Source organism: Pagrus pagrus, assembly GCF_965226575.1.
Source record: "Pagrus pagrus genome assembly, chromosome: 17".
In the NCBI taxonomy this organism is placed as follows: domain Eukaryota; kingdom Metazoa; phylum Chordata; class Actinopteri; order Spariformes; family Sparidae; genus Pagrus; species Pagrus pagrus.
In genome coordinates, this window is record NC_140201.1 from 25,489,378 (window position 1) to 25,511,058 (window position 21,681).

The window sequence follows — 21,681 nt, forward strand, 5'->3', positions numbered from 1 at the left end:
GCACGTTTGGTAGTCCTCAAGGAAACACACAATATGTTTCAGTGGTCACAAGAAGATTAGAAGATTAATCCACAGGGTACCATTAATACATGTGTATCTAATCTGTTTTACTCCTAAATGACTAATTAAACATCTGATAGTAAACAATACCAGTTCATGTAATCTGTAGTCATATTTCTTAAGAATTTTGAGTTTCTTCTGCAGCCAGTTAAACTGCTTCTCATGACCAAAGAACTGGAACAAAGTCAACTTTCACATTGTGTTGAAACCTATGACACATGATAACATACTGAGTCTGACTGAGACTGAGTCACACTGTGAATGTGACTTCAAGGTATTTACTGAAGCTAATGAATTAGAGGCTGTGAGGGGAACATTCCCTGTCTTATAGATTCTGTTGTTGTCTCGTAGAACAACAACAGCTCGAGAGCTGAGTACAGTACAGCCTAGTGGACAACTGGTAGGAGTGCTACTATGAAATTGGTTTGCCACCAGTGTTTGGCTTCCATGGGAAGTGAGTTTTGGAATGCCACAAATGTTTTTGGCTCCTTGTCAGCATAAATATGGAAAGAGGGCGGTCCCTGAGAAGCTATGCAAGTTATTTTACCACAGCAGCCCAGAGAAACCTCAGAGGACTGTGGTGAGCTTTACTGTAGGAGCAGCACATGATGCCACCTGCTGAGGACTTCTGGTATACAACTAGCTACTTTAGTGCTGCTGCAGGGCGCCTGCAGGGCCATGAAAAGCATTGAAAGGTCTTGAGGCAATTAACTGTGAAGGCCCAATCCAAACAAAAGGCAGTACAAGTGATCAATGAGAAAATATAAGCGAATAAACCACTAAATAATCTAGTTGGTCAAATAAATGAGCCTTAAGCAGAAGAAACATGGTGAGGATATTCTGTAATGTTGCCTGGGTGAAATATGGAATAGATAAATGAGTACTGAGACCAAAATAAAGAATTAGCTTTAATTGAATATATTTAATCAAATGAATTATATGACTTTCTTTTGACCAAGGCCGAGTGTATGCATTATGCATGTTGTTTATTTTCGTATTTGTTGTCTTTGTTATCATATACTCATATTATCTCTTGTTTGTATGCAGTGCCTTTATATTTATACAGGGAATTTATCTTCTATTTCATGCTGTGCATATATTCCAGTTCTTTGGTATATTGCCACCTTGGTATCTTTGGTATTGTGACGTTTCCCGTCACTGTGACGACATTTTTGTTGTTTGTTGTTACACAAAAGCTGTATAGACTAAAGAATTAAAAGTGATCAATTCAGAAACATTAGCTATTCATGGTAGATGGTGACTTCAGTCTGATGACTGATGCTGCTCTGTAATCTGGTGGTACGGCAGCAGATACTCTTGTATCTTCTGCCAGATTGCAGTGGGGCGAACAGACTGTGGCTGAGTGGGTGTTATCTTTTAGTATCCTTTGGGCTCTATGCAGACACCTCACCACACCAGTAGACTTAATGCTGTTATTCACTTAAAGGAATACTATGGCTTATTACAACTTGGGTTATATTTTTGTAGCTCTGTCTACTGGTTCCATTGGCCGGCTGGCTGGCTGGCTGGCTGGCTGGCTGGCTTGTTGGTTGGTTGGTTGGTTGGTTGGTTGGTTATTGTTCTCACCAAAGTAATCCCAGTTTCCCTAAAAAACAGAAGTTTGATAAGGCATGAAACAGACACACAAATGATCAGATGGATTGTAAACAAATCTCCAATAGAGTCAAAGTTATGTTGAAGAGGACTGTGCTTACTGTAGTCGTTAGCACACACAGCTGTCCTTTGCAATGACGGATTATAAGGGTACTCTTAGTTCAAGTTTTACCTCCAAATAAAGTGGTCTAGACTCGAGAGGTAATCTGGCTAATCTGTTGGTGTGTCTGATCATCTGACTGCTTGTGTTTGCTGCCCCATCGACTTGACTATTTTTAGCAACATCACCAAACTTCAACATCTATGCAATCACTTCATCATAATAACAATGTTTATGTGATTGATATAACTGATGGCCAGAGCTTCCAAAATAATAACCCATCTGTTATAAAATGGAGTTTTTCTGGGCTGTATTCATAATCCCTGCACGAATCAATTCTGCTCATGTGCTCATCCTATCTAAACTGCTCTGTCTGTCTTTTTCTACAGTGGAAAATGGAGAGCACTGTGATTTTACAATCCTGCGGAACATGCTCATCAGGTGAGCAAAAAATCTCCAGTACAGGATAAATCATGCTTGACTAAGTCTAGTGCCTAATGCCTGACATGACTGTGGAAAATGAATCCCTGTTTTATGCAGTATTTTTAGCGTTAGTGCGACCCCAGCTGAGTGGGTGCACAGTGGAGGGTGTAAATAATGTCTTTTCAAATCACTTTGAGATCTCTAAGCTTCTGAAGACTTGGAGATTTTATGTCCCCAGCTACTTCAATTGTTTAGCAGAATGTTCTGTCATTGTTTTGAGGAAAACGAAACTTCAAGGGTGAGAAGATATAATGACTTAATTTAAATTTCGGGGTGAACTGTTCCATTAAAGTCTGATTTATTATTTACTTATTATGAGCGCAAATATGCTGTTTTACTTGACTCTTGTTGTTTTTTCAGGACCCACATGCAGGACCTTAAGGATGTGACAAACAATGTTCACTATGAAAACTACCGTAGCAGAAAACTTGCTGCGGTCACCTATAATGGTGTGGACAATAACAAGAACAAGGGACAGCTAACCAAGTAAGTTCATCTGTACAGAGTGCACTGAACTGTGGAGTTCATGTTGCTGAAATGAACTAAATGGTGCAAAATTATTGGATAATGTTGATTTGGCTGCTGGTTCTATCAGGATCCTCTGAGCAGCTTTTTCACTGTGTAAACATGGAGGAAACTACAGTTCAGAGGTCAAAGTCTGCAGTGGCTGACCCACAGATTAAAGCTGGCAAGCTGTCACTGAGGCAGTTCAAAAGTTTAAACCCATTCTTGGCCCAAACAAGCCATTACTAACCCCCCACTAACTGGCCACCGTATCATATCAATTGTGTCTAATCTGACAGAACTAATTGAAGCACCATCTCACTCCTAATCCACCATCTGCAGCTGTCAGCAATCACAAGCACACTCTCACAAGCTAATGCATGGTTTATGGCAGCATGCTAAGTGTATGTGCGTTTGTTTGTTTTTAGACCTGAGACGACTGACGGCATGTAAGTGTTACTTCACTTTCTTTATAATATACTCCTGTCTCTGACCTTTTTCTGTTACCCTGCCTCAAAGGACTGTACTTGTTTGATTAAACATTGAAAAGTTATGTTAAATTTAGTGAAACAGTTTGGTCATATAATTACATAAATACAGTTAATACAATCAAAAAATGACATTGTTTATTTACTACATGGCCTTTGTGTATATATCCAATCAGTGTCATTTTCCAAAGCTTATTGTCAATCATCTGCCTCGGCTACTTGCTTTGCAGTTTCATCACATGCTGTATATGAAGACCTTACTATGCAGCCAATGTGCAACTTGTGGCTAAATATTATACAACCACTGGCTTTTTAATATTTCAGTATTTATGAGTGGTGGGAATCACAGAGCAACTCACAAACACAATATATTGCCCACAATAATGATGATATCACTAACCATTGATTCTTACCCACGTTGATGTGTAATCGACATGCGTAAATACATAATTATTTAACCTTATTATTTATTCCACATATATATTATATTGTAAAAAGTGGAGTTATGAGCAGCCATTACTTCAGTTCACCATAAGTTCGGCAGTCAATAAAACTGGCACTCCACCCCTTCTAGTTGTCATTTTGATATGTAAGATAGCCACAGTATCTCCCACTTGGCTAAAAAACAACAAATAAACTGGTTGAAAACTGCAGGCAAAGCCACCATTAACCACAGTTACAGTGGATCTGAATAAAATCCACTAATGTAATCAATTCAGCTTATTATGATTAAATTCACTTGTTAACTAACCACAACAAAAATATCATCTTTAAAAAAAATGTAATTCATCTGACTTTAGGCTTATCAGTGTGATAACCCTATTGATAAGCGGCTTTGATCTTAATGCTACGTTTTTATGGTAATGTAGTGACTGTCTCAGTGTTGGTATACAGATGTTTTATATTTTATATACTGTGTTGACTTTACTGTTTCAACAATTAGCAAGTGACAGCATGCTAAAAAGACTGTGCTGCCATTAGCCCTCACCTCTACACAGCTAATATACTAATTTAGCTAGCTAACTTGACAAAAGGCTAATTTAACATTAATAACAATGTAAAAAATGTTCTTATTAGCCTCTATTAACATTCCTTACTAACATATCATACGAGTTTTGCATTAACAAATATGATATCAGTCAACCAAAGTATACCAGTGCACATCAGGATACAATTAACACTGTTTTATTACAATTAGATTAAAAAAACAGCAAGGAGCGAACTATACGTTCAGTTTCTTTATCAGATTCACTCTTTGCTTAACTGCTGTCAGGTGTTTACATTCCCCAATACAAATACATTTCCAAATGTCAACATGTATTTCCATTCCCATAATATAGTGAGATTTCAAAAGTACAGTACAAAGCCTGGCTGGTCCAGCTACAATAATACAGAGGACAGTACAGGATATACATCAACTGGTAAAAAAAAGTAGAGAAACATATATTAGAAGAGGGTAATACATTAAACTACGTTATAAAATGATATCATGACAACAGCTACTGCTGCCCAAAAGCTTAAGACCTCCAATATGACCTTCAGGATACTGTTTTTTATCTGGACAGCTTGTGTAGCATGATGTTATGATGTCACTGTAGCAAGGCGTGGTAAGTATCAGAATCAGGGTTTCTTCTCCTATAGCGCCTGTTCTCTTGACAAGTCATCTCACAGCTACAAACCTCACTTGAGGCCGTCTATTGCAGAAAGCTTCCAGGGAAGGCAAGCAAACCAGGCCTGCACTCCTTCCCTCATCCTGCCTCTTCTCCTTTTCTGCTCATGTAATGTCCACCTGTGATGGTGTGTATGCCACAGTGTGCATTTCAAATGCACACTGTTCATGCAAGTGTATGAACACTGGTTTATGTCTCCAGGAGTCCTCTCGCCCAGATGGAGGAGGAGCGACGGGAGCACGTGTCCAAGATGAAAAAGATGGAACAAGAGATGGAACAAGTGTTTGAGATGAAGGTCAAAGAGAAGCTCCAGAAGCTCAGAGACTCTGAGGCTGAGGTGAGCTAATGAGACAGTTTATTGTTTTTTATTAGTTTGTTTTTCCTACATGCTTGTTAAGATTGTGTCTGTACCTTGCTGTCCCTGCAGCTCCAGAGGCGTCACGAGCAAATGAAAAAGAATCTGGAGGCCCAGCACAGAGAACTGGAAGAGAAACGTCGCCAGTACGAGGATGAGAAGGCCAACTGGGAGGCCCAGCAGAGGATTCTGGAACAGCAGAAACTAGACGCCTCTAGGTAGACACATTATCACACCTGATGATCAGTAATGGTTTATAGAGATGAAGAGAAGGGTCTACAGGCCTCATTCAACTATAGACTGAAGGTGTCAGTGAAGTTTTACTTCCAACTGGAGTCTGAGTACTGCTAAACCTAACTACAAAGTGTCAAATATCCAGAAAATGTGAATAAACCTGTTGTTTATTTAATTTCCTCCATTTACTCATTACATTGGGGAGTAATTAGTGCAGAGATCCAACAGAAATAATAACAAGAAAAACCTCTTCAGATTCCCACAGAGAGATGTTACAACACTGGTTGTAGCACCTTCCACCCCCAGTTCTCAGTAAATTGCTTTGTACTCCAGTTTCCTGTCTTCACGCCTATAATACTGTGGTCATGTTGTGATGTGGGCTAGCACAAACACCTGTATTGCAGCAGGTCAGTATATGGACATTTTGAGGCCCTGGGCAGAGCAGACTGATCTTTTAATTACAATATTTTACAATTATAATACTTTTAGACTATTATTTCAAATGTAACTTCATTAGAGTCCTGGTCTGTGCCATATCATCAGCAGCATCTGTCAATTAGTACCTTTTATATGAACAGTTGTCATGTTATGTCGTATCCTACTTTTAATCATGTTCAGGTTAGGATATATACCAGGACCCAGTCCCAGCCCACCCCGTGTGTTATGAAGAGTACAAAATAATAAGTGAAAAAAGATATTCTGACCGCTCTTCTGTCCTCTTGTGTCTACAGGACCTTGGAGAAGAACAAAAAGAAGAAAATATTTTAATAACTCTGGAGGACTTTCCTGATGTTACAGTGTATTGTTATTTTGCCAAACTGCCAGCCTTGATTGTCAAAACATCTGTCAATTAACTACATCCGCTGTTTGACCATATTACTGTGTAATAATCAAGTGAAAGCCAGGAGGCAGTATTGTCTGGACTCTGAATTTTAACCAATTGTTGTTCGCTAGTTCTCATGTTCCTCCTTACAGAACTGTTATTGTCTCTGTATTGATTCAGTCTACAGTTTGAGTCACTGCTCACAAAAACAAGTATAATCACACAGACAAAATGCCTGGTCTTCTTCATGACAAACTGTCAACATTCAGAGTTCAGTCATTCTTCTACTTTGGGAACGTTGGATGCTGCAGTGCACTGTGCTGTATCTGTTTAATGCCAAAAACCAAAAACAAAGAGGTCGGCCTTTCACTAGCTGCACACTGGCAGACAGCGTCAGGCTGGAGCTCACCTCAGGCACTGTTTTTTATATGTATCTTTTTGGTTCATTTATTTAGGTAACACGTTTATTTTCCTTCCCAGGTGTTGTGTTTTTCCATCTCCTGTAATGTAAATTGTGTAACCATGAGTTGCAGTGTTTAACTTCAGTCATATGAAACATTTCCTTACTTTTTGTTCATTTCTTTTTTTCTTTTTGTATTGGCCCTGGCATAGACTGGCATTAACTGTGTTAATTTTGTTTTCTGTATCATAGCCGGTGTTTTCCAGTTTTCTTGGAAACCAAACGTGTACTCCTGAAATCACTCATGCTGAGTGTGACAATGTAAAGAAACTGCTCCTGAAGTGCTTTTACATGCATTTATTTGAACTTCTTGTGCAGATTCTGTTTAATGATGTTTCCAAACAGAATCATATTTTCCCAGGGGCAGGATGTGGAAAGCTTCTGTTGTATGTTGGTGGATAAGAAAGCTGAAGCTGAAATGCTTCAGTCACACAGCCAATAGTCAACTCAATAACTGTACAAAGCTGGTTTTCTTTACAGCACATTTGGCACTGTTGGTGTACTGCATCTGTATTTTGTCATGTCTGTTTTTATTGTATAAAGTCACATAATAAAATTGTGATGGGAATAAACACAGATGATCTTGCTAAATGTTCAAATGATCTACACTATGTGACCAAGTATATGAACACCCAGATGTTATTGGTCAAAATATAATAATAATAATATTAATGACTAACTTTATTTAACTATCACTGTTCAAAACACAGTTACAAAATGCTTTACAGAACCAAAAAGTAAATAAAACAAGCTCAAATCCATTAAAACTAAACAAAAAACAAACAGAATTTTATAAAGCCAAACAAATCACCATAAAACAGTTTTTTTTTTTTTTTAGCACATTTGTGTATTAATTGGACCTCGGAACAACACAGAATGACGCATCCTAGGATCTCTGGGTGGAGGCCTCTCGGTTCTTTGTAAGTAATCAATAAAATTTAAAAGCAACAGGTAACCAATGTAAGAAAGCCAGGATCAGTATGATGTGGTGATATTTCCTTACCCGAGTCATGTTATTTTAAAACCATGGCTAGTAATCTGCTACTGCAAAGGCCTGTATTCTCCTGGTTTCAGGCTTTCCATCAGATTGATGTTGGGTGATAAGGCCTGGCTAAGCGTTCTAGTTCATCCTACAATATTATTGTCTGCTAAGGCATTAAGGTTTTCCTTTATTGGATCTTAAAGTCTAAAAAGAGCTGTGTCCCAATTCCAAACTACATACTAACTGTAAGCAGGATTGAAGTACATACTGTATACACACTGGTAAAGTGACTGTGTAAACTGTACTCAAAACTGCAAATATGAAAACAAGAAAACCCACTTGATTGAATGTCACACCAATCTCCAGCAATGTAATGCACAAAGGACTTGAAGGAGTTGCTCACAGCTTCAAGAAAACAAGACGTAAATGTGACGTAAATGTGATTGGTTGTGACATATTCTCACAAAAACAGTAAAGTATGTAGTTTTCTTGTGTACTAAGTGCAAAAACAATATATAATAAAGATAAGTATATAGCATTCTATACACAGTTAGTTTGTTGTGTGGCACTGGAATGCAGCTTGTGAAAATCAGCCCCAGAATAAAAATATGTCCATATGTTTTAGTCATGTATGAAGGGAGCAGTTACTCATTAGAAGCACTAGCTGTGTAAAGTATGCTCAAAACTGCAAACATGCAGAGAAAAAAACCCACTTGACTGAGTGACATGTTGATGTAGACTAATCAACAATGCACAAAAGACTTGGAGGAGTTGCTTACTGTTGAACAAACAGGAAATGCAACAGAAAGACAACTATAAATGTCTTAAGGCATTACAAAATGACACTTTGAAAGTATTTCTGGGGTTCAAAGTGAACAGTTCTGTTTCCATTGAGGCCTTAACGACACTAACTTCCAGTAGGTGGCAGCACAAGACTGCACTGAAGTTCCCTTACTGACAAGTTCAGGGACATTCATACCGATCAGTCTCATCAGTGTCTCTCTGAACTTTCACCATGATTCAGCTGTTTTCCCTTGATGCAGTTAAAACCCTAATTATGTTTAGTAAAGTATAGTATGGTAAAGGATTCACAGCCAGCTGTTTGTTGCCATAGTCTTTCACCTGCTGAAAGGATCTCCCTTTCTGACCGCTGACATTCAGTCATAAACTGTAGAGTTAGATTACAAGCTTTATCTGACACACAGTTCACCTCAGTTCAAGGGTCATTGAGGTGGTAGCTGCCAGCTTGGCACAGATGAATGGTAAATGGAATTGGATTTATAAAGTGCTTTTCTGGTTTACCAACTACTCAAAGAGCTTTACAACACTTGCCAGATTCACCCATTCACACACACATTCATATACTGATGGCAGAGAATATCATGCAAGGTGCTGACCTGCCGTCTTGAACTCTACCTCTCCAAAGCACTGACACTGTTTCTATGCTCACCCATTCACACACACTCACACACTGATGGAACAGCAATTCAGAGCAATTTTTGGTTCAGTATCCTGCCCAAGGACATGCATCTAGAGCTGGGGATTGAACCACTGACCCTCTGATTAGTGGACCACCCTCTCTACCTCCAAAGTCATAGCCCACCCATGACACCGAAGATTTTAGTTCACATGCTGGGTGCAAGTTGCTGGGAGCTCCCCCTCCCTGCTTTTGATATCCCCCCTGTGGTCATTCATTTTTTAGAACCAGTGGTGATCCTTCTTATCCCCACTTCTGGTCTGGACTAAATTCATTACATGCATTTCATATTCCCAATAGTTCAATAAAACCAACCGACTTGACAACACATGCTGAATACGCCCTGGCTTATAAACAGCGTATCATATGCCTTGATAATGGAGCGTGCTTACTATGAACTATGCAGTTCTCACAAGACCAGCCATGCTCCGCCTGTAACATTATTAACTCACAAGGTAGTAAAGTCAGTTTTTCTTGCAGTCTGACATGGCGGCCTACGAGCCTACTTAATTCACAGGGAGAAAAAGATTTTAGGGGCTTTTGAAGTCATTCCGTTTGAGTGTTACATGAAGCAAGCCTTCTTGGGCTGTTGAGGTTTATAAGTTCTTGAGGAGGTGCGGGGTCATTGAAAATATTCCATTAAGGTCCAGTGGGGTTTTGAAGTGGCTCTTTTGGGGTAGTAAGGCCTCCTGGGATTGATGACAGGATTCCAGGTGTACTTAATAGGATACCAGGGGTTCTTGACAGGCTTCTGTGCGAATCCTGAGACGTTCCAAGGAACAGGTTGTGAGGTCAGTGAAGGGCTCCTTAAAGGAGTTCTAAGGAGTCTTGAGGGAATTCTAGGGTCTATGAAGGGTCTCAGGGATCCTTAAGAGGGTTCTGGGGTTTTGACCGGAATCCTTGTGAGGGTACCACATGAGTAATAGGGTGTTCTTGATGGAACTTTTTGAGTTCTAGTAGAGGTTCTTTAGTTTACATAAAAAAACATGATTTTTTTAAACAAAAATGTTTAGTACAATGAGGCAACAACTTCTTAAGAATGCAATGAGTGTTCCAGTGATTGTGCTGCTTGGGAACAGATTGGGTTCAGGTATATTTCCTGTCTCCTGTTGACTTAACCAAGTAATGCAACAGGAGATAAGTGTAGGCTCATTTAATGAGGTCTTCCCACAAACAACCACTGTATTGATTAGTTCTACGATGAAGTATCTAATCAATCTGACTGTGTCATATTCATGTTGGATGAAGGCAACAGATTGTCAATTTTAAAAGATCGATTTTGGTTCTGTTTATTGACATAACCTTAAAATCGTCCATCCTCTGGCCTAATTTAAACAAAACCTGGACCCTTTGGACTCCAAGCTGTTGTATAGAGTACACACACACACACACACACACACACACACACACTTACTGCTGTACTGCAGCATCACGCCACAGCCTTCCCAGGATGACAACTAGTCTGCTTCGGCCTCTCCCCTTGCTGATTGGCCGGCTGTGCCTTTGGGTCCCCCAGGTGAAGACGCCCTCAGCCAGTTACAGAGGTTAACTCTGAAACCCATGTGTCAGCCCACATGACAAGACAGGAACTGATCACAAAGGTTATTCTGAATATGGCAAAAGACAGGGACCAGCCCTGACCACAGGGTCACTGTGGAGTGACATACTGGAGGTTTTTAGCATTAAAAAGAATGAAAATTACTTTTAAAAAATGATAATATCAGTCGATTTTTTATTATTGTGAGTTAAAATGCCCCTTAAATATGATGGAATCCCTTGTTATTCATATTTCTAATTAATGAAAACGATTGGCAGAATGACACTTCATGCAGGAAGTCAGTCGATTTAGGGAACTTACATCACAGTACCATCTGGCATCTTAAAGATACATTACAACACAAAGGGTTTTAGGGATGTTGATTCCTTCAGTTTGCAGTCCTTTCTTGGATTATTTTTTTGGATCATATCTGTATTTGAGATTTTTTGCTTCATCCATGTTGCATAAGAGCTGAGGTGGCCATGTCCAGTATTTATGCCATGGGGCATCCTGGCTGTAAATCTCCCAGAAACACTCACGAGAGTATATCGAGAACTACTGGAACCTCACTCAGGGCCCCCAGAACCCGAAGGACTTCTAAAAAGCTCCTTGCAAAACCACTGTAAAGGTCCAGTGTGTAGGGATTAGGAGGACTAATCTACTTTCTCTATCTCTACTATTGGCAGAAAATAAATTAAATGAGTAAAATCAAATAGAATATTTGTAATTATGTTACAAATATTCAACAGTAATTATGCAACAGTATCTAACTTTTGTCAGATCCACAAAGAGGGCAGCACAGTATTTCCCTTTATCAACAGCAGATATAATCTCATCAGTACCTGAGGTGAGAGCAGTAACAGTACTCTGCTCAGCTCTGAAACCAGACTGGTCAGGACTCAACACAGGATATATTGACAGGAACTATTTGAGCTGATCATTGAATAATGATTCCAGGACTTTAGCAGGACAAGGCAGTTTAGAAATTGGCCAATAGCTGTTAATATCAGCTTTATCACCACCTTTATGCAGCGGGACAACATGTGCAGTTTTCCAGATCTTAGAGATAACGGCAGAAGAAATGGATAGATTAAAAAGATAAGTAATTATCTCAGAAATAAATAGAGCACATAGCTTTATCCTCTCCATATATACTGTACATACACACGTGCAAGAGTAAAATAATAGCATAATTAATGCATTTATTATTCTTTAGTAGACACTAATAACTACTTATAACTTAAAAATGTGAATGAATGAATGAACACACACACACACACACACACACACACACACACATATAAATTCATTCACATTTTGCCAACACTATGTAGTGCCTATTCTAAATGGAGCTGCGATGTATTAACCTTGATATAAGGCACTTTAGATCCAGATGCAAAAATACTTAATGATAAAAATAATAAAAATATTAGTGCATGATAGATTATTTAGTGTCTTTTAAACCATTAACACGTGTTAACTATGCTATTATTAACCCTTATATAGTCTTATTAATGTTGTCAAGCATCTTATTTATGTTGATAAGCTGTCTTTAATTTTTTAACAAGTTTCATATAAGTAGTTATAAGTGTCTTATAACAAAATTCATGCATTAATTATGCTATTATTAACCCTTATATAGTCTTATTAATGTTAATAAGCATCTTATAAGGTCTAATAATTGACTTATTAACTATTAATTATTGCTTTTATAAGGACCTTAATATAGAGCATTACCAATGAACTTGGTGAAGAGTGGTGGGGATAAATCCACTTTTTAATCCCAACAGTTAAAAAGTAGTGCCTGAGCTCTCCATCTGTCTGTAAACAGCTCCAGATCAGAGCAGAATCTGACATAACTTTAGGTGTTTACTCCTCCAGAAGGTCTGGCTCTGCACCACACTCTCTTCTTCAGCGCTGGCCGACTCTGGGCAGCTGAGCAGCTGCTCCGTCATGTCCCCTCTCTGGCCCATAGAACCACTCAGGACCCTTCATATAACACCCCATCAACTGGACTCCAATGGATTGAGTAGATGACATCAAGAACTCCTTGTTATCCTGTCACTGTGATGCCCCCTTCAAGCTCTTGTGGAAGAACACTTAGAATTCTTTTAATATTCTCGAGGCCTTAAACCTTATAAAGAACTTTTTTAACCCCTGAAGAACTCCTGTGGTTTCTGAATCCCCTTTTGAAAATTGCTGGTGTGGCATATTAAATATTATAACCATTATACATTGCATGAAAATAATACACTCTTGTCACTGAAATCAACATACACATATGTGTTGGTCCCACAGTGCGTATATGTTCATATTCCTGTCTCATTGTGACTGTGTTTCTTATTTCCATTTGGTAAGAATACATTAAAAGCCATTTAATTTGTGACCAGGAAAGGAACCAGACTGGTTCTGTTTATGAATGAGGAGCCTTTCAACACCACTACAGAAAAGAGAGAAAGCATAAGATCAATGGACAATCACAGGCTTTGTTGATTAAGAATGAAATCAAAGCATGCGGCTTATCTGAAATTATAATGCTAAGATAATTCAATCAGGCAGAATCAGGGCAGACGGAGCCAGACTGGTAATTACATCCTTCCATTGATGGAGGCTGCAGTCAAACACTGGATGCTCTGAACATTTGTTTTTATAAATGTCTGTATTTTTACAAAACATCTTTGAAAGCTACAAGAAACTCTTTGTCATAGACTAATATTGGAGGCTATTCCCCTCAGCCTAACCTCAACCAAAATCATGACTGTAATGAACAGAATGGCTGATTGAGAAACTGCAAGTTACAGCTCGTCTGTCAGTCTGACTTCCTTTAAAACTGTCAAAAACTGTGTCCCCACTTGGGAAGAAGCTGTTGGTCAGTGGTTCAGGTTAGGGTTAAAGTTTGGCGAGTAGTAGTTAGGGTCAGGGTACATCTCCAGGAACCCCTCACCCCAAATCTGTGTAGGTTCCCCAGAGGTGACATGAATCACTTGTGAATGTGTATACCTCAACCCCTGCTACTGATGATAGAGGAAGCATTCCACATTTCAGAACAGGGGATTGTTTAGGTTTCAAAATAAAAGCCAGATTGACACGATTTTTTTCTTCTTCTTTATTGGGGTATCAATCAGTTCCAGGCACCAAAATAAAAACATTAAATACAAAGCTTTCTTTATTAATGTATTAAGACATTTAGATTTTTTAATTAAGCAAAAATGAAAAGATGCATGAAAGATTAAATCAAGAGAGATATTGTTTATGTCTTGTATAGCCCAGGCTATAATAACAGAAACATGACTGTTATAAAAATAGGCTACATGTGAAAATACATTTGGCAGCAAGTAAATGTGGACATATAGGAAACACAAGAACTATCAATGCTTTGCTTACTTAGGATGCTTTTATTTTGAAGACTAATACTAAGTCTTCCGGCATTTGCCTGTGTGAGTGTCAGTGACTTGACGCGCGTTGGGAGCGATGGTCGGTATCGGTGTGAGCGTTAGCGGCTCCCTGTCAGACGAGGGTGTGTAGAGGCCGACCTGTGGCCAGACACACAGCGCGCTGTCACCGGGCAAAGTTTACCGTGGAGCCTGTTTGTCCAGCTCTTATCTCCCCTGAGGACACACAGACACACAGACAGACAGGCAGCAGGACGGCAGGACAGCAGGAGAGCAGAGAGACGCTGAGCCGGTGTGTGACATACATGCAGCATGTAGCCACGACTGAGCCTGACAACCGCTGTGTGGTGCGTATGTTCGATATCCTCTGACATGAAGCAGTCTGTACTAGAAGGAAGGAGGTGGTGTGTGTGTGTGTGTGTGTGTGTGTGTGTGTGTGTGTGTGTGTGTGTGTGTGTGTGTGTGTGTGTGAACCTGACTGTCACTTCTCTCTTCTCCATGTTTGCTTCTTTCAGCCTGTCTCTCTGCCGTGGCCCGCTGTCTGCTCCCGTCCGCTGCACTCATCCGAGCCCCCGCTGACCCGCTCGAGCCATGGGCGGGAGTCTGGGCTGCCACCGCTCCATCCCCAAGGACCCCACAGACTTCAGCTGCGGGAAGCGCAAATTCAGCGCTGCGTGTAACTTCGGCCACATTCTGGTGAACCAGGAGCGGCTCAACATCAACACAGCCACCGAGGAGGAGCTCATGACTCTACCGGGAGTCAACCGCACCGTTGCGCAGAATATCGTGGAGTACCGGGACTGTATCGGGGGGTTTAAGAAGGTAGAGGACCTGGCTCTGGTGAGCGGGGTCGGGGCCACCAAACTGGAGGTGATCAAACTGGAAATATGCGTCTCCAGTAGGACCAGTTCGTCCCAGCACTCCCCGTCCTCCCTGCGCAAAGATCTGGATCACCTGTCCTGCACCGGGATGAACATTAACACGGCGACCCCGGCGCAGCTCATGAGCATCCGAGGCATTACGGAGAAAATAGCCAAGAACATCGTGGCGTACCGGGCGGAACAGGGCCCGTTCAAAAGCATCGAGGACCTGGTGAGGGTCAACCACATCAACAGCTCCCTGCTGGACAAAATCCGCTTCCAGGTGTTCGTGGAGAGATCCAGGGCGCCATCTACCAACACCAACGGGGGGCTGACCTGCACCACCAAGTCCCACCCCAGCCCGACTTCATTCAGCCTCATGAGCGACGACCTGGACCTCCCGCCCGGAGGACCGACCCAGATCATCTCTGTGCGTCCCATCGTGGAGCCCCCGCCCGCTCTGCGGGACGGGAAGCCCGTGGTGCGCCTGGGCACCTGGAGCCTGCAGGGCTGCTCCTGCGATAAGGCCAACAACCCCGGGGTCAAAGAGGTGGTGTGCATGACCCTGCTGGAGAATGAGTGAGTACAACTTAACTGTTCTCATTCGTGTTGTCTGAAGTGTGATTGGAACTGAAACATGAGCAGGTGGATGTGTCCTGGTGATGTAGCCCCACATGTCTGAAGGAGGACGAACTAGACACATTTTAGTATGGCGTGAAGGAAGCTATTAATTGAATCCAAATGACTGATGGGTCATAGGTGTTGCAAATATATAAACAACATTAGTAAAAAGACATCAGAGCAGTGGTCATAGATTTAGACAAAATTAGTGTTGTTTTGAGGCATTTCTGGTTGTCATCACTGAGAGCCTGTCTTGCTCATCACACGTCACCACCCTGGTTAAAAAAACAGAAACATAAATGTTATAAAAAAGCTCTACTTCCTACAGAAACTTAGGAAGGCTAAATTCCAGAGCAAGATTCTGGTAAACTTTAACAGAGGAGCAATAGAAAGTATCCTGAGTGGAAACATCACAAACTGGCATGGTTCATCACGGCCCAGGACAGGAAGGCTCTAAACCACCAGAACATCACTGGTACCATCTACAGAGCATCAGTGATATCAGTGAAGTGAGATGTCTGCACAGAGCCCAAAGATACTAAAAGACAACACCCACCCAGTCACAGTCTGTTCACCCTGCTGCCATCTGACAACAGATACAGAAGTATCTGCTGCCAGAGCACCAGACTACAGAGCAGCTTCATTCATCAGGCTGAGACTCCTCAGTTCATCATCAACACTCCGTTGTCTAAAATAGATGTAGCAGGACTCAAAAGGACTCAAAACTTGGTTAAAAGATGACATTAAATTTATCTTGTACCTTCTTGCGATTTAATTTACGCTTTGAAAATCACAAAGTGGTGTTCATCTGTGAAGATTATGTCACTGAAAAAAACGTGTAAGTATCAAAAGCTTGTGTTTGCCACAGAGCTTATTTTCGTCCATTATTCAAAATCCAATTCAAAAATCCGCTAGGCTTGTTGTCAAGGGAAACAGTGCGATGCTAAATTCTGGGTTAGCCCACAAAAATACATAATAAAAATACATATACCTACCAGTCTATACCCTGGACTCTAGGGAGGAGATGGGGTATGAGTGATTGTTAAAGTGACAGGGTACTGAATAATTCCTTATCATTGTTTTATAAAGCTTTTGTGCTCACTGATTCTCTGCTTAAGGGGGCGGGTAGTTGTACCATAGATTTTATCACATGGACATTTCAACAGATGACCAACATTTTTTGTACTGCAGGTGATAATCCCCCAGACTCTAATTATTTTCCCCGTTCTAGGATGTCTAAAATCATTAGTATTAGCACTGGACACCGTTACTAAAGAGGTAGTTTCCCTGCTTAAGGGAAGTCAGGAGAGTCTGTTTAGGATTAGGAAATATGTCGGCTCTAACCAGTTTATTGCGCAGGTTATGTCCTCTTTTGCAAACAAAGAGAGGTGGGTCCTTAAAGTGTTGTGTGCGGGCTGGATCTGCAGTCAAAATATGTCAGTATTACAGGACACTGTTCTTAACGATATGGGTTTGAGTGTAAGTGGTAAGAAAGGACACTGAATAATGTTTCTTCAATAGGTCAGATCAAGGCTTAGATGGAGCATTTTGATAAGCCTCATACATTGAGTTGAATAGCCTGTTTCTAAGAAGCTTTGTTTAATTTCCAAGGCCTTCTCTATGAAGTTTTCATCAGAGTGGCGTCTTAATCTCTAAAATAAGTTTTACCTAAAAGGTCAGTACCTTTAAAAGGTCAGGACCTTTTCGGTAAAACTTATTTTAGTGCTCTCACTGCTGGCTAAAAGAAAATTGTTTCGATTTGTTTCTTTCTTTCGAGGTGACTCATTTCGGAACATGTTCAAACGAGAATTTTAAATCAGGATTAAAACCATTTAGGAATGAAAAGAATTTCCACAGTTCCTCACTTTTTCCTTGGGAGAGCCTAAACACATCTTACAAATATCTGTATCATTTGAGTATTTTGTTGACAAAACGTTTGTTTAGAGGGTCGAAGACGAATTGATGCTCAGTGAAACCCATATGAAGATTGGTGTGATTGAGAGCGACAGTAGAACCCATTATGCTTTTTAGTTGTAAATAGAAACCACCTATAAAGTAGAAGTCATTTTTGAATTAGAAGTAAGCAGTCATGTTCAGTGAGACAGTTGCACCCCCTGGTCGGCAGGTTTGATAATGATCTCACTGTATCTGGAGAGTTCTTGCATTGTGAGTTTCTTATTGTGATTCATGTTCGAGTGCGAGGAATTCATTTTGTAACTGTCCTGGATTTATTTTTCAGCCACTCTGTGGAAGGTTTGAATGGGCCTGTTGGCCAAGCTTGTAGCTCATTTGTTCTAATTTTTTCTTCATCTCACAATCATACATATTGCACCTTTAATAATATACTTAATTTTAATGGTCAAAAACAAACAAAGCGTTTATTTTAGTCAAATATTTTATTCAGTAAAGCAAGATGTGTGGCTGTGGCTCAGGGGTAGAGCCTGCATCTTGTTATCGGAAGGTTGCTGGTTCGATTCCCCTGGTCAATGCAGACAATGATGTTGCTGGTTGGCACCTTGCATGGCAGCCACTGCCATCAATTTATGAATTACTCTAAGTCGCTTTTGACAAAAGTGTCTGATAAATGCCCTAAAAAATAAATAAAAGAGGTTTCTGTATATGCTCTCCACAAGGCAACAGTATCAATGCAGCGAGTTTCTGGGCCAAACCTGTTTTAAGCTAACAGGGACGAGCTTTGAGTGATGCAACACCTCTGATTCTTTGATTCACAGCATTGGTGTTTGACAGGATTTCACTAGCAAAGAAAATAAAAGACGAGTAAAGAGAAAACAGTGAACATGCTATTTCGGCCTGAGTGAAGCAGTAGTGCACATAGCAGGAAAATTGGCTGAAAATGAACCCTTTGTGGGTTAATCTGCCCAGATAAACTCAAGAACAGTGTTTCAGTGTCCGGTTCCACAGTCAATGAATAATGAGATTAATTCAACGGTACTCTGCGTGAATTTGCTTTTCAACAAGCCACTCAACTCACCTTGTCTGAAAGCTCTATTAGCTCACGCCTGAGATAACTCAGCAACACATGACACACTGATATTTACTTTGTTCAGCTCATATGACTGCTCTCATGTTGCCATGTTCCTCAATTACTCTTTGTTCATAGTACACTCTTTGAGCAAGGTGTGACCAGACTTTCTCTGTCTGTTGGCACCAGCTTACACCAGCTGGTTTAGCTAGATGAAATGCCTGGAGCTGTGCAGTACCTTACTTGGGTGGTGAGCCCTGACCTGCTTGGAAGGGTGGAGGGTGGGAAGGGGGTCATGGGAGGGCATTCCTGCAGTATATGTTGCTACATCTGAAACTGTCACGGCTAGTGAAATTAGTATCTTCTGCAATGCAGCTATCATATGATCCACTCTAGCTCCTAAACATTCTGCTGTATGGCATATGGAGAAGCCCACATTCCAAACTCCATTTGTAAATTGTACATTTTACATTTCCTATTATTTTTGTCCTCTCTTCTTCTTCCACAAACACAAGACTATTGGCTGACAACATCGTGCCAGATGCAATTCTCTAATCAGGCATATTCACAATTTGCATTTTGGGCATATCACAGTTCTGTTCAATGACATTCACAGTTGGCGTGCTATTTTCTTTCTTTAGAGCTGTCTGATTACCTTCAGCACCATGTTAGATCTGCCTCCCCTTCTCCTATCAAACCCACCCACCCTCATATAAATCTTTACCACTTCCTTCACTCATGCCTCCCACTTCCTGTGTTCCCAAGCCATCGCCAACAATCCTAATGTTGATATTGTAGGGATCATTGTTATGGAGGAGGAGGAGGCCATGGAGGAGATACGGTGTGTTTGCACAGTGCTTGGGCTTCGCTGTATGAGCAATCACAAGATCCAGACTGAGTTTACACACTTCCTGGCTTTCCTCCAGGCACAAGCAGAGAGCTACTAGAGTTCAATGAACCCCCGCTTACCAAACGTTACACAGCAAACTGCGCTTAGCCACAACAGCCTGCCGGGCTTGCTGATGTTAATAATCAGCCAGCCATTAGTCAGTCTCACACACAGGGCTGAAGGGATGTGAAAAAAGCTGCCACCAGCTCTGAACAGCAGGGTTAATATGGATCAAGGTGTAGATTGGAGCTGACAGGAACTCACTTGATTCAAAGCAAATGTGGCTGCAGTAGTGAAAAACTGTGTTGCTGTCAGATCTGCTCCTCTCTCTCTACATGACAGTTTGTAGGAGGATGTTTCTGTTCATGGAGTGTTCACTCAGGTTTTTTTTGGGCTTCGTCAGTCTGGGGTTGTTTTCTTGTGTCACAGGGAAGAATTCAGCTCTATCAGTGTTGGAACATTCACATGGCACATCCACTGTGTTTTTGCAGTACTGTGCAACTTCCAAGCTGTGTTAAGCAAGCATTTAATGCACTAAACAACATCCATCTTCGCTGTCCAAATACTAAAGTGGGACTGCAAGAGAGAACATCCCCACAGTGTACCAGCTTATATTCATCCAGACATGACATTTAAAGGCACACAGGAAATGAAAAACATAAAATTGAGGAAGCGATCTGCCCAAAGAATGATGGACTCATCAACATTTGATCTTTTGTCATCTCTCTGATTTCCTTTTGTATGAATCATCCTGGATGAGCCAGGTCTGTAAACTAAGGGTGCAGCGTGCAGTTCATGGACGTGACTTTAGTAGACGAGTTAGTTCCACAATTTAGGAGAATGAATTTATTGTATTTAAAGAGTGACATGAGATGATCAAATTTTAGTACAGCTGGATTATTGCATTGTACTGATTACTTGGAGAGGTTGAGGAGGCCCATGGGGCGCGTCCAAATATACTTTTTTTTGCCAGATTACAAGTTTTGACATCAGATAATGGCCAAGTTAAGAATAATGAGAATTAGACCCATTTTAAAAACTACTGGAAGTCTGATATATATAATACTCATTTTCCGATTCACATTTGTTTTGGATGTCTATGAGAACATATACAGTAAAAAAAATGAAATGTGAAAAATAATGTGGTCTTTGAACATTAAAGCATTTTAACAAATCACATTTACATATATTGTCTGTTGCTGCAGCACCTATCATCCTCTGTCACAGCGTTTTGAGACTTTTACGATTTTTACGACATTAACAACACACCCAAACCTCCTTTATAATAAAAAATTAAAATCTTAATTTCCACAGTATTGGACTTTTAAGCCCAGAAAACAAAAAATAAATCTGCTCTCAGTAACTAATAACCCTCCCTAACTAGTCCCTTGCATACATCTTGTTAAAATGAAGGTCCTTGCCAGCCTGATAATGACCAGAGTAAACATATACTAAACACATGACAGCTTGCAATACTTTTAACTACGGTACACAAAATGGCTCTCAACAATTTTTTTACTTAAACATTTTTTGTTTCCATTCATAATCCATAATGTCATGCAAACATAGTTAATTTTTTCCTAATTCCTCTTTGACTCATGATTCAAAGAGGAATTGGGTTGTAGATCATGTAGACGTTTGCTGAGCTAGACAAGCTGAACCTTAAAGCCACAAGGTAACTCAAGGTCATTTTTACTTTTTCCATCACAATATCAAGTCACAAGGGTTTGTTTTCAGTGGTGCTGTGTCTGTAGTTGACCTCTGACCTTGCTGACGGGGCTGATGATGATAGGGGATGGTCAGCTGACATCACACACAGTGGAGAGTTCCTACTAAAAAACAGCTTTCTCAGAACAGCACAGAATGAAAAGCAAGATATACCAAACAGATCTACATCCTCATGGAGTTTGCCACAGCAGTCTCATGCAGGTTGTCGTTTCTTTGGGTGAGGGTCATTCCGGCAGAATACAGGCTGTCAAACCATTTACCCATGCACTGAACAGAATCTGTAGCTATGATATTGACTGACATCCAAACCCAATGAGCTGCACTTACTCTCCTGCCTTTCACATTTCATATCTTCACCATTCCCTCATCCTGTGAGCAGAATTTTGAGTGACAGTTGAGTACAAATGGCAGCTGCTGTCAT

General features: G+C 40.5%; 2 protein-coding genes across 3 annotated transcripts in view; both read left to right on the forward strand.

Moving 5' to 3' along the window:
• The window catches only part of septin7a (septin 7a), a 28,533-nt gene extending 21,166 nt beyond the window's left edge, over positions 1-7,367 (forward strand). The window contains exons 8-13 of one of the 2 annotated variants that reach the window (XM_084378587.1): positions 2,164-2,215; positions 2,618-2,743; positions 3,190-3,210; positions 5,121-5,256; positions 5,347-5,492; positions 6,240-7,367. In XM_084378587.1, the coding sequence (XP_084234713.1) occupies positions 2,164-2,215; positions 2,618-2,743; positions 3,190-3,210; positions 5,121-5,256; positions 5,347-5,492; positions 6,240-6,276 (518 nt within the window). In that variant the 3' untranslated portion in view covers positions 6,277-7,367. The remainder of the gene's footprint in view (positions 1-2,163; positions 2,216-2,617; positions 2,744-3,189; positions 3,211-5,120; positions 5,257-5,346; positions 5,493-6,239) is intronic. The other variant, XM_084378588.1, reaches the window with a different exon arrangement.
• A 6,888-nt stretch (positions 7,368-14,255) lies between these two features.
• The window catches only part of eepd1 (endonuclease/exonuclease/phosphatase family domain containing 1), a 38,740-nt gene continuing 31,314 nt past the window's right edge, over positions 14,256-21,681 (forward strand). The window contains exons 1-2 of the mRNA XM_084379923.1: positions 14,256-14,526; positions 14,695-15,618. Coding sequence (XP_084236049.1) covers positions 14,771-15,618 — 848 coding nt within the window. The 5' untranslated portion in view covers positions 14,256-14,526; positions 14,695-14,770. The remainder of the gene's footprint in view (positions 14,527-14,694; positions 15,619-21,681) is intronic.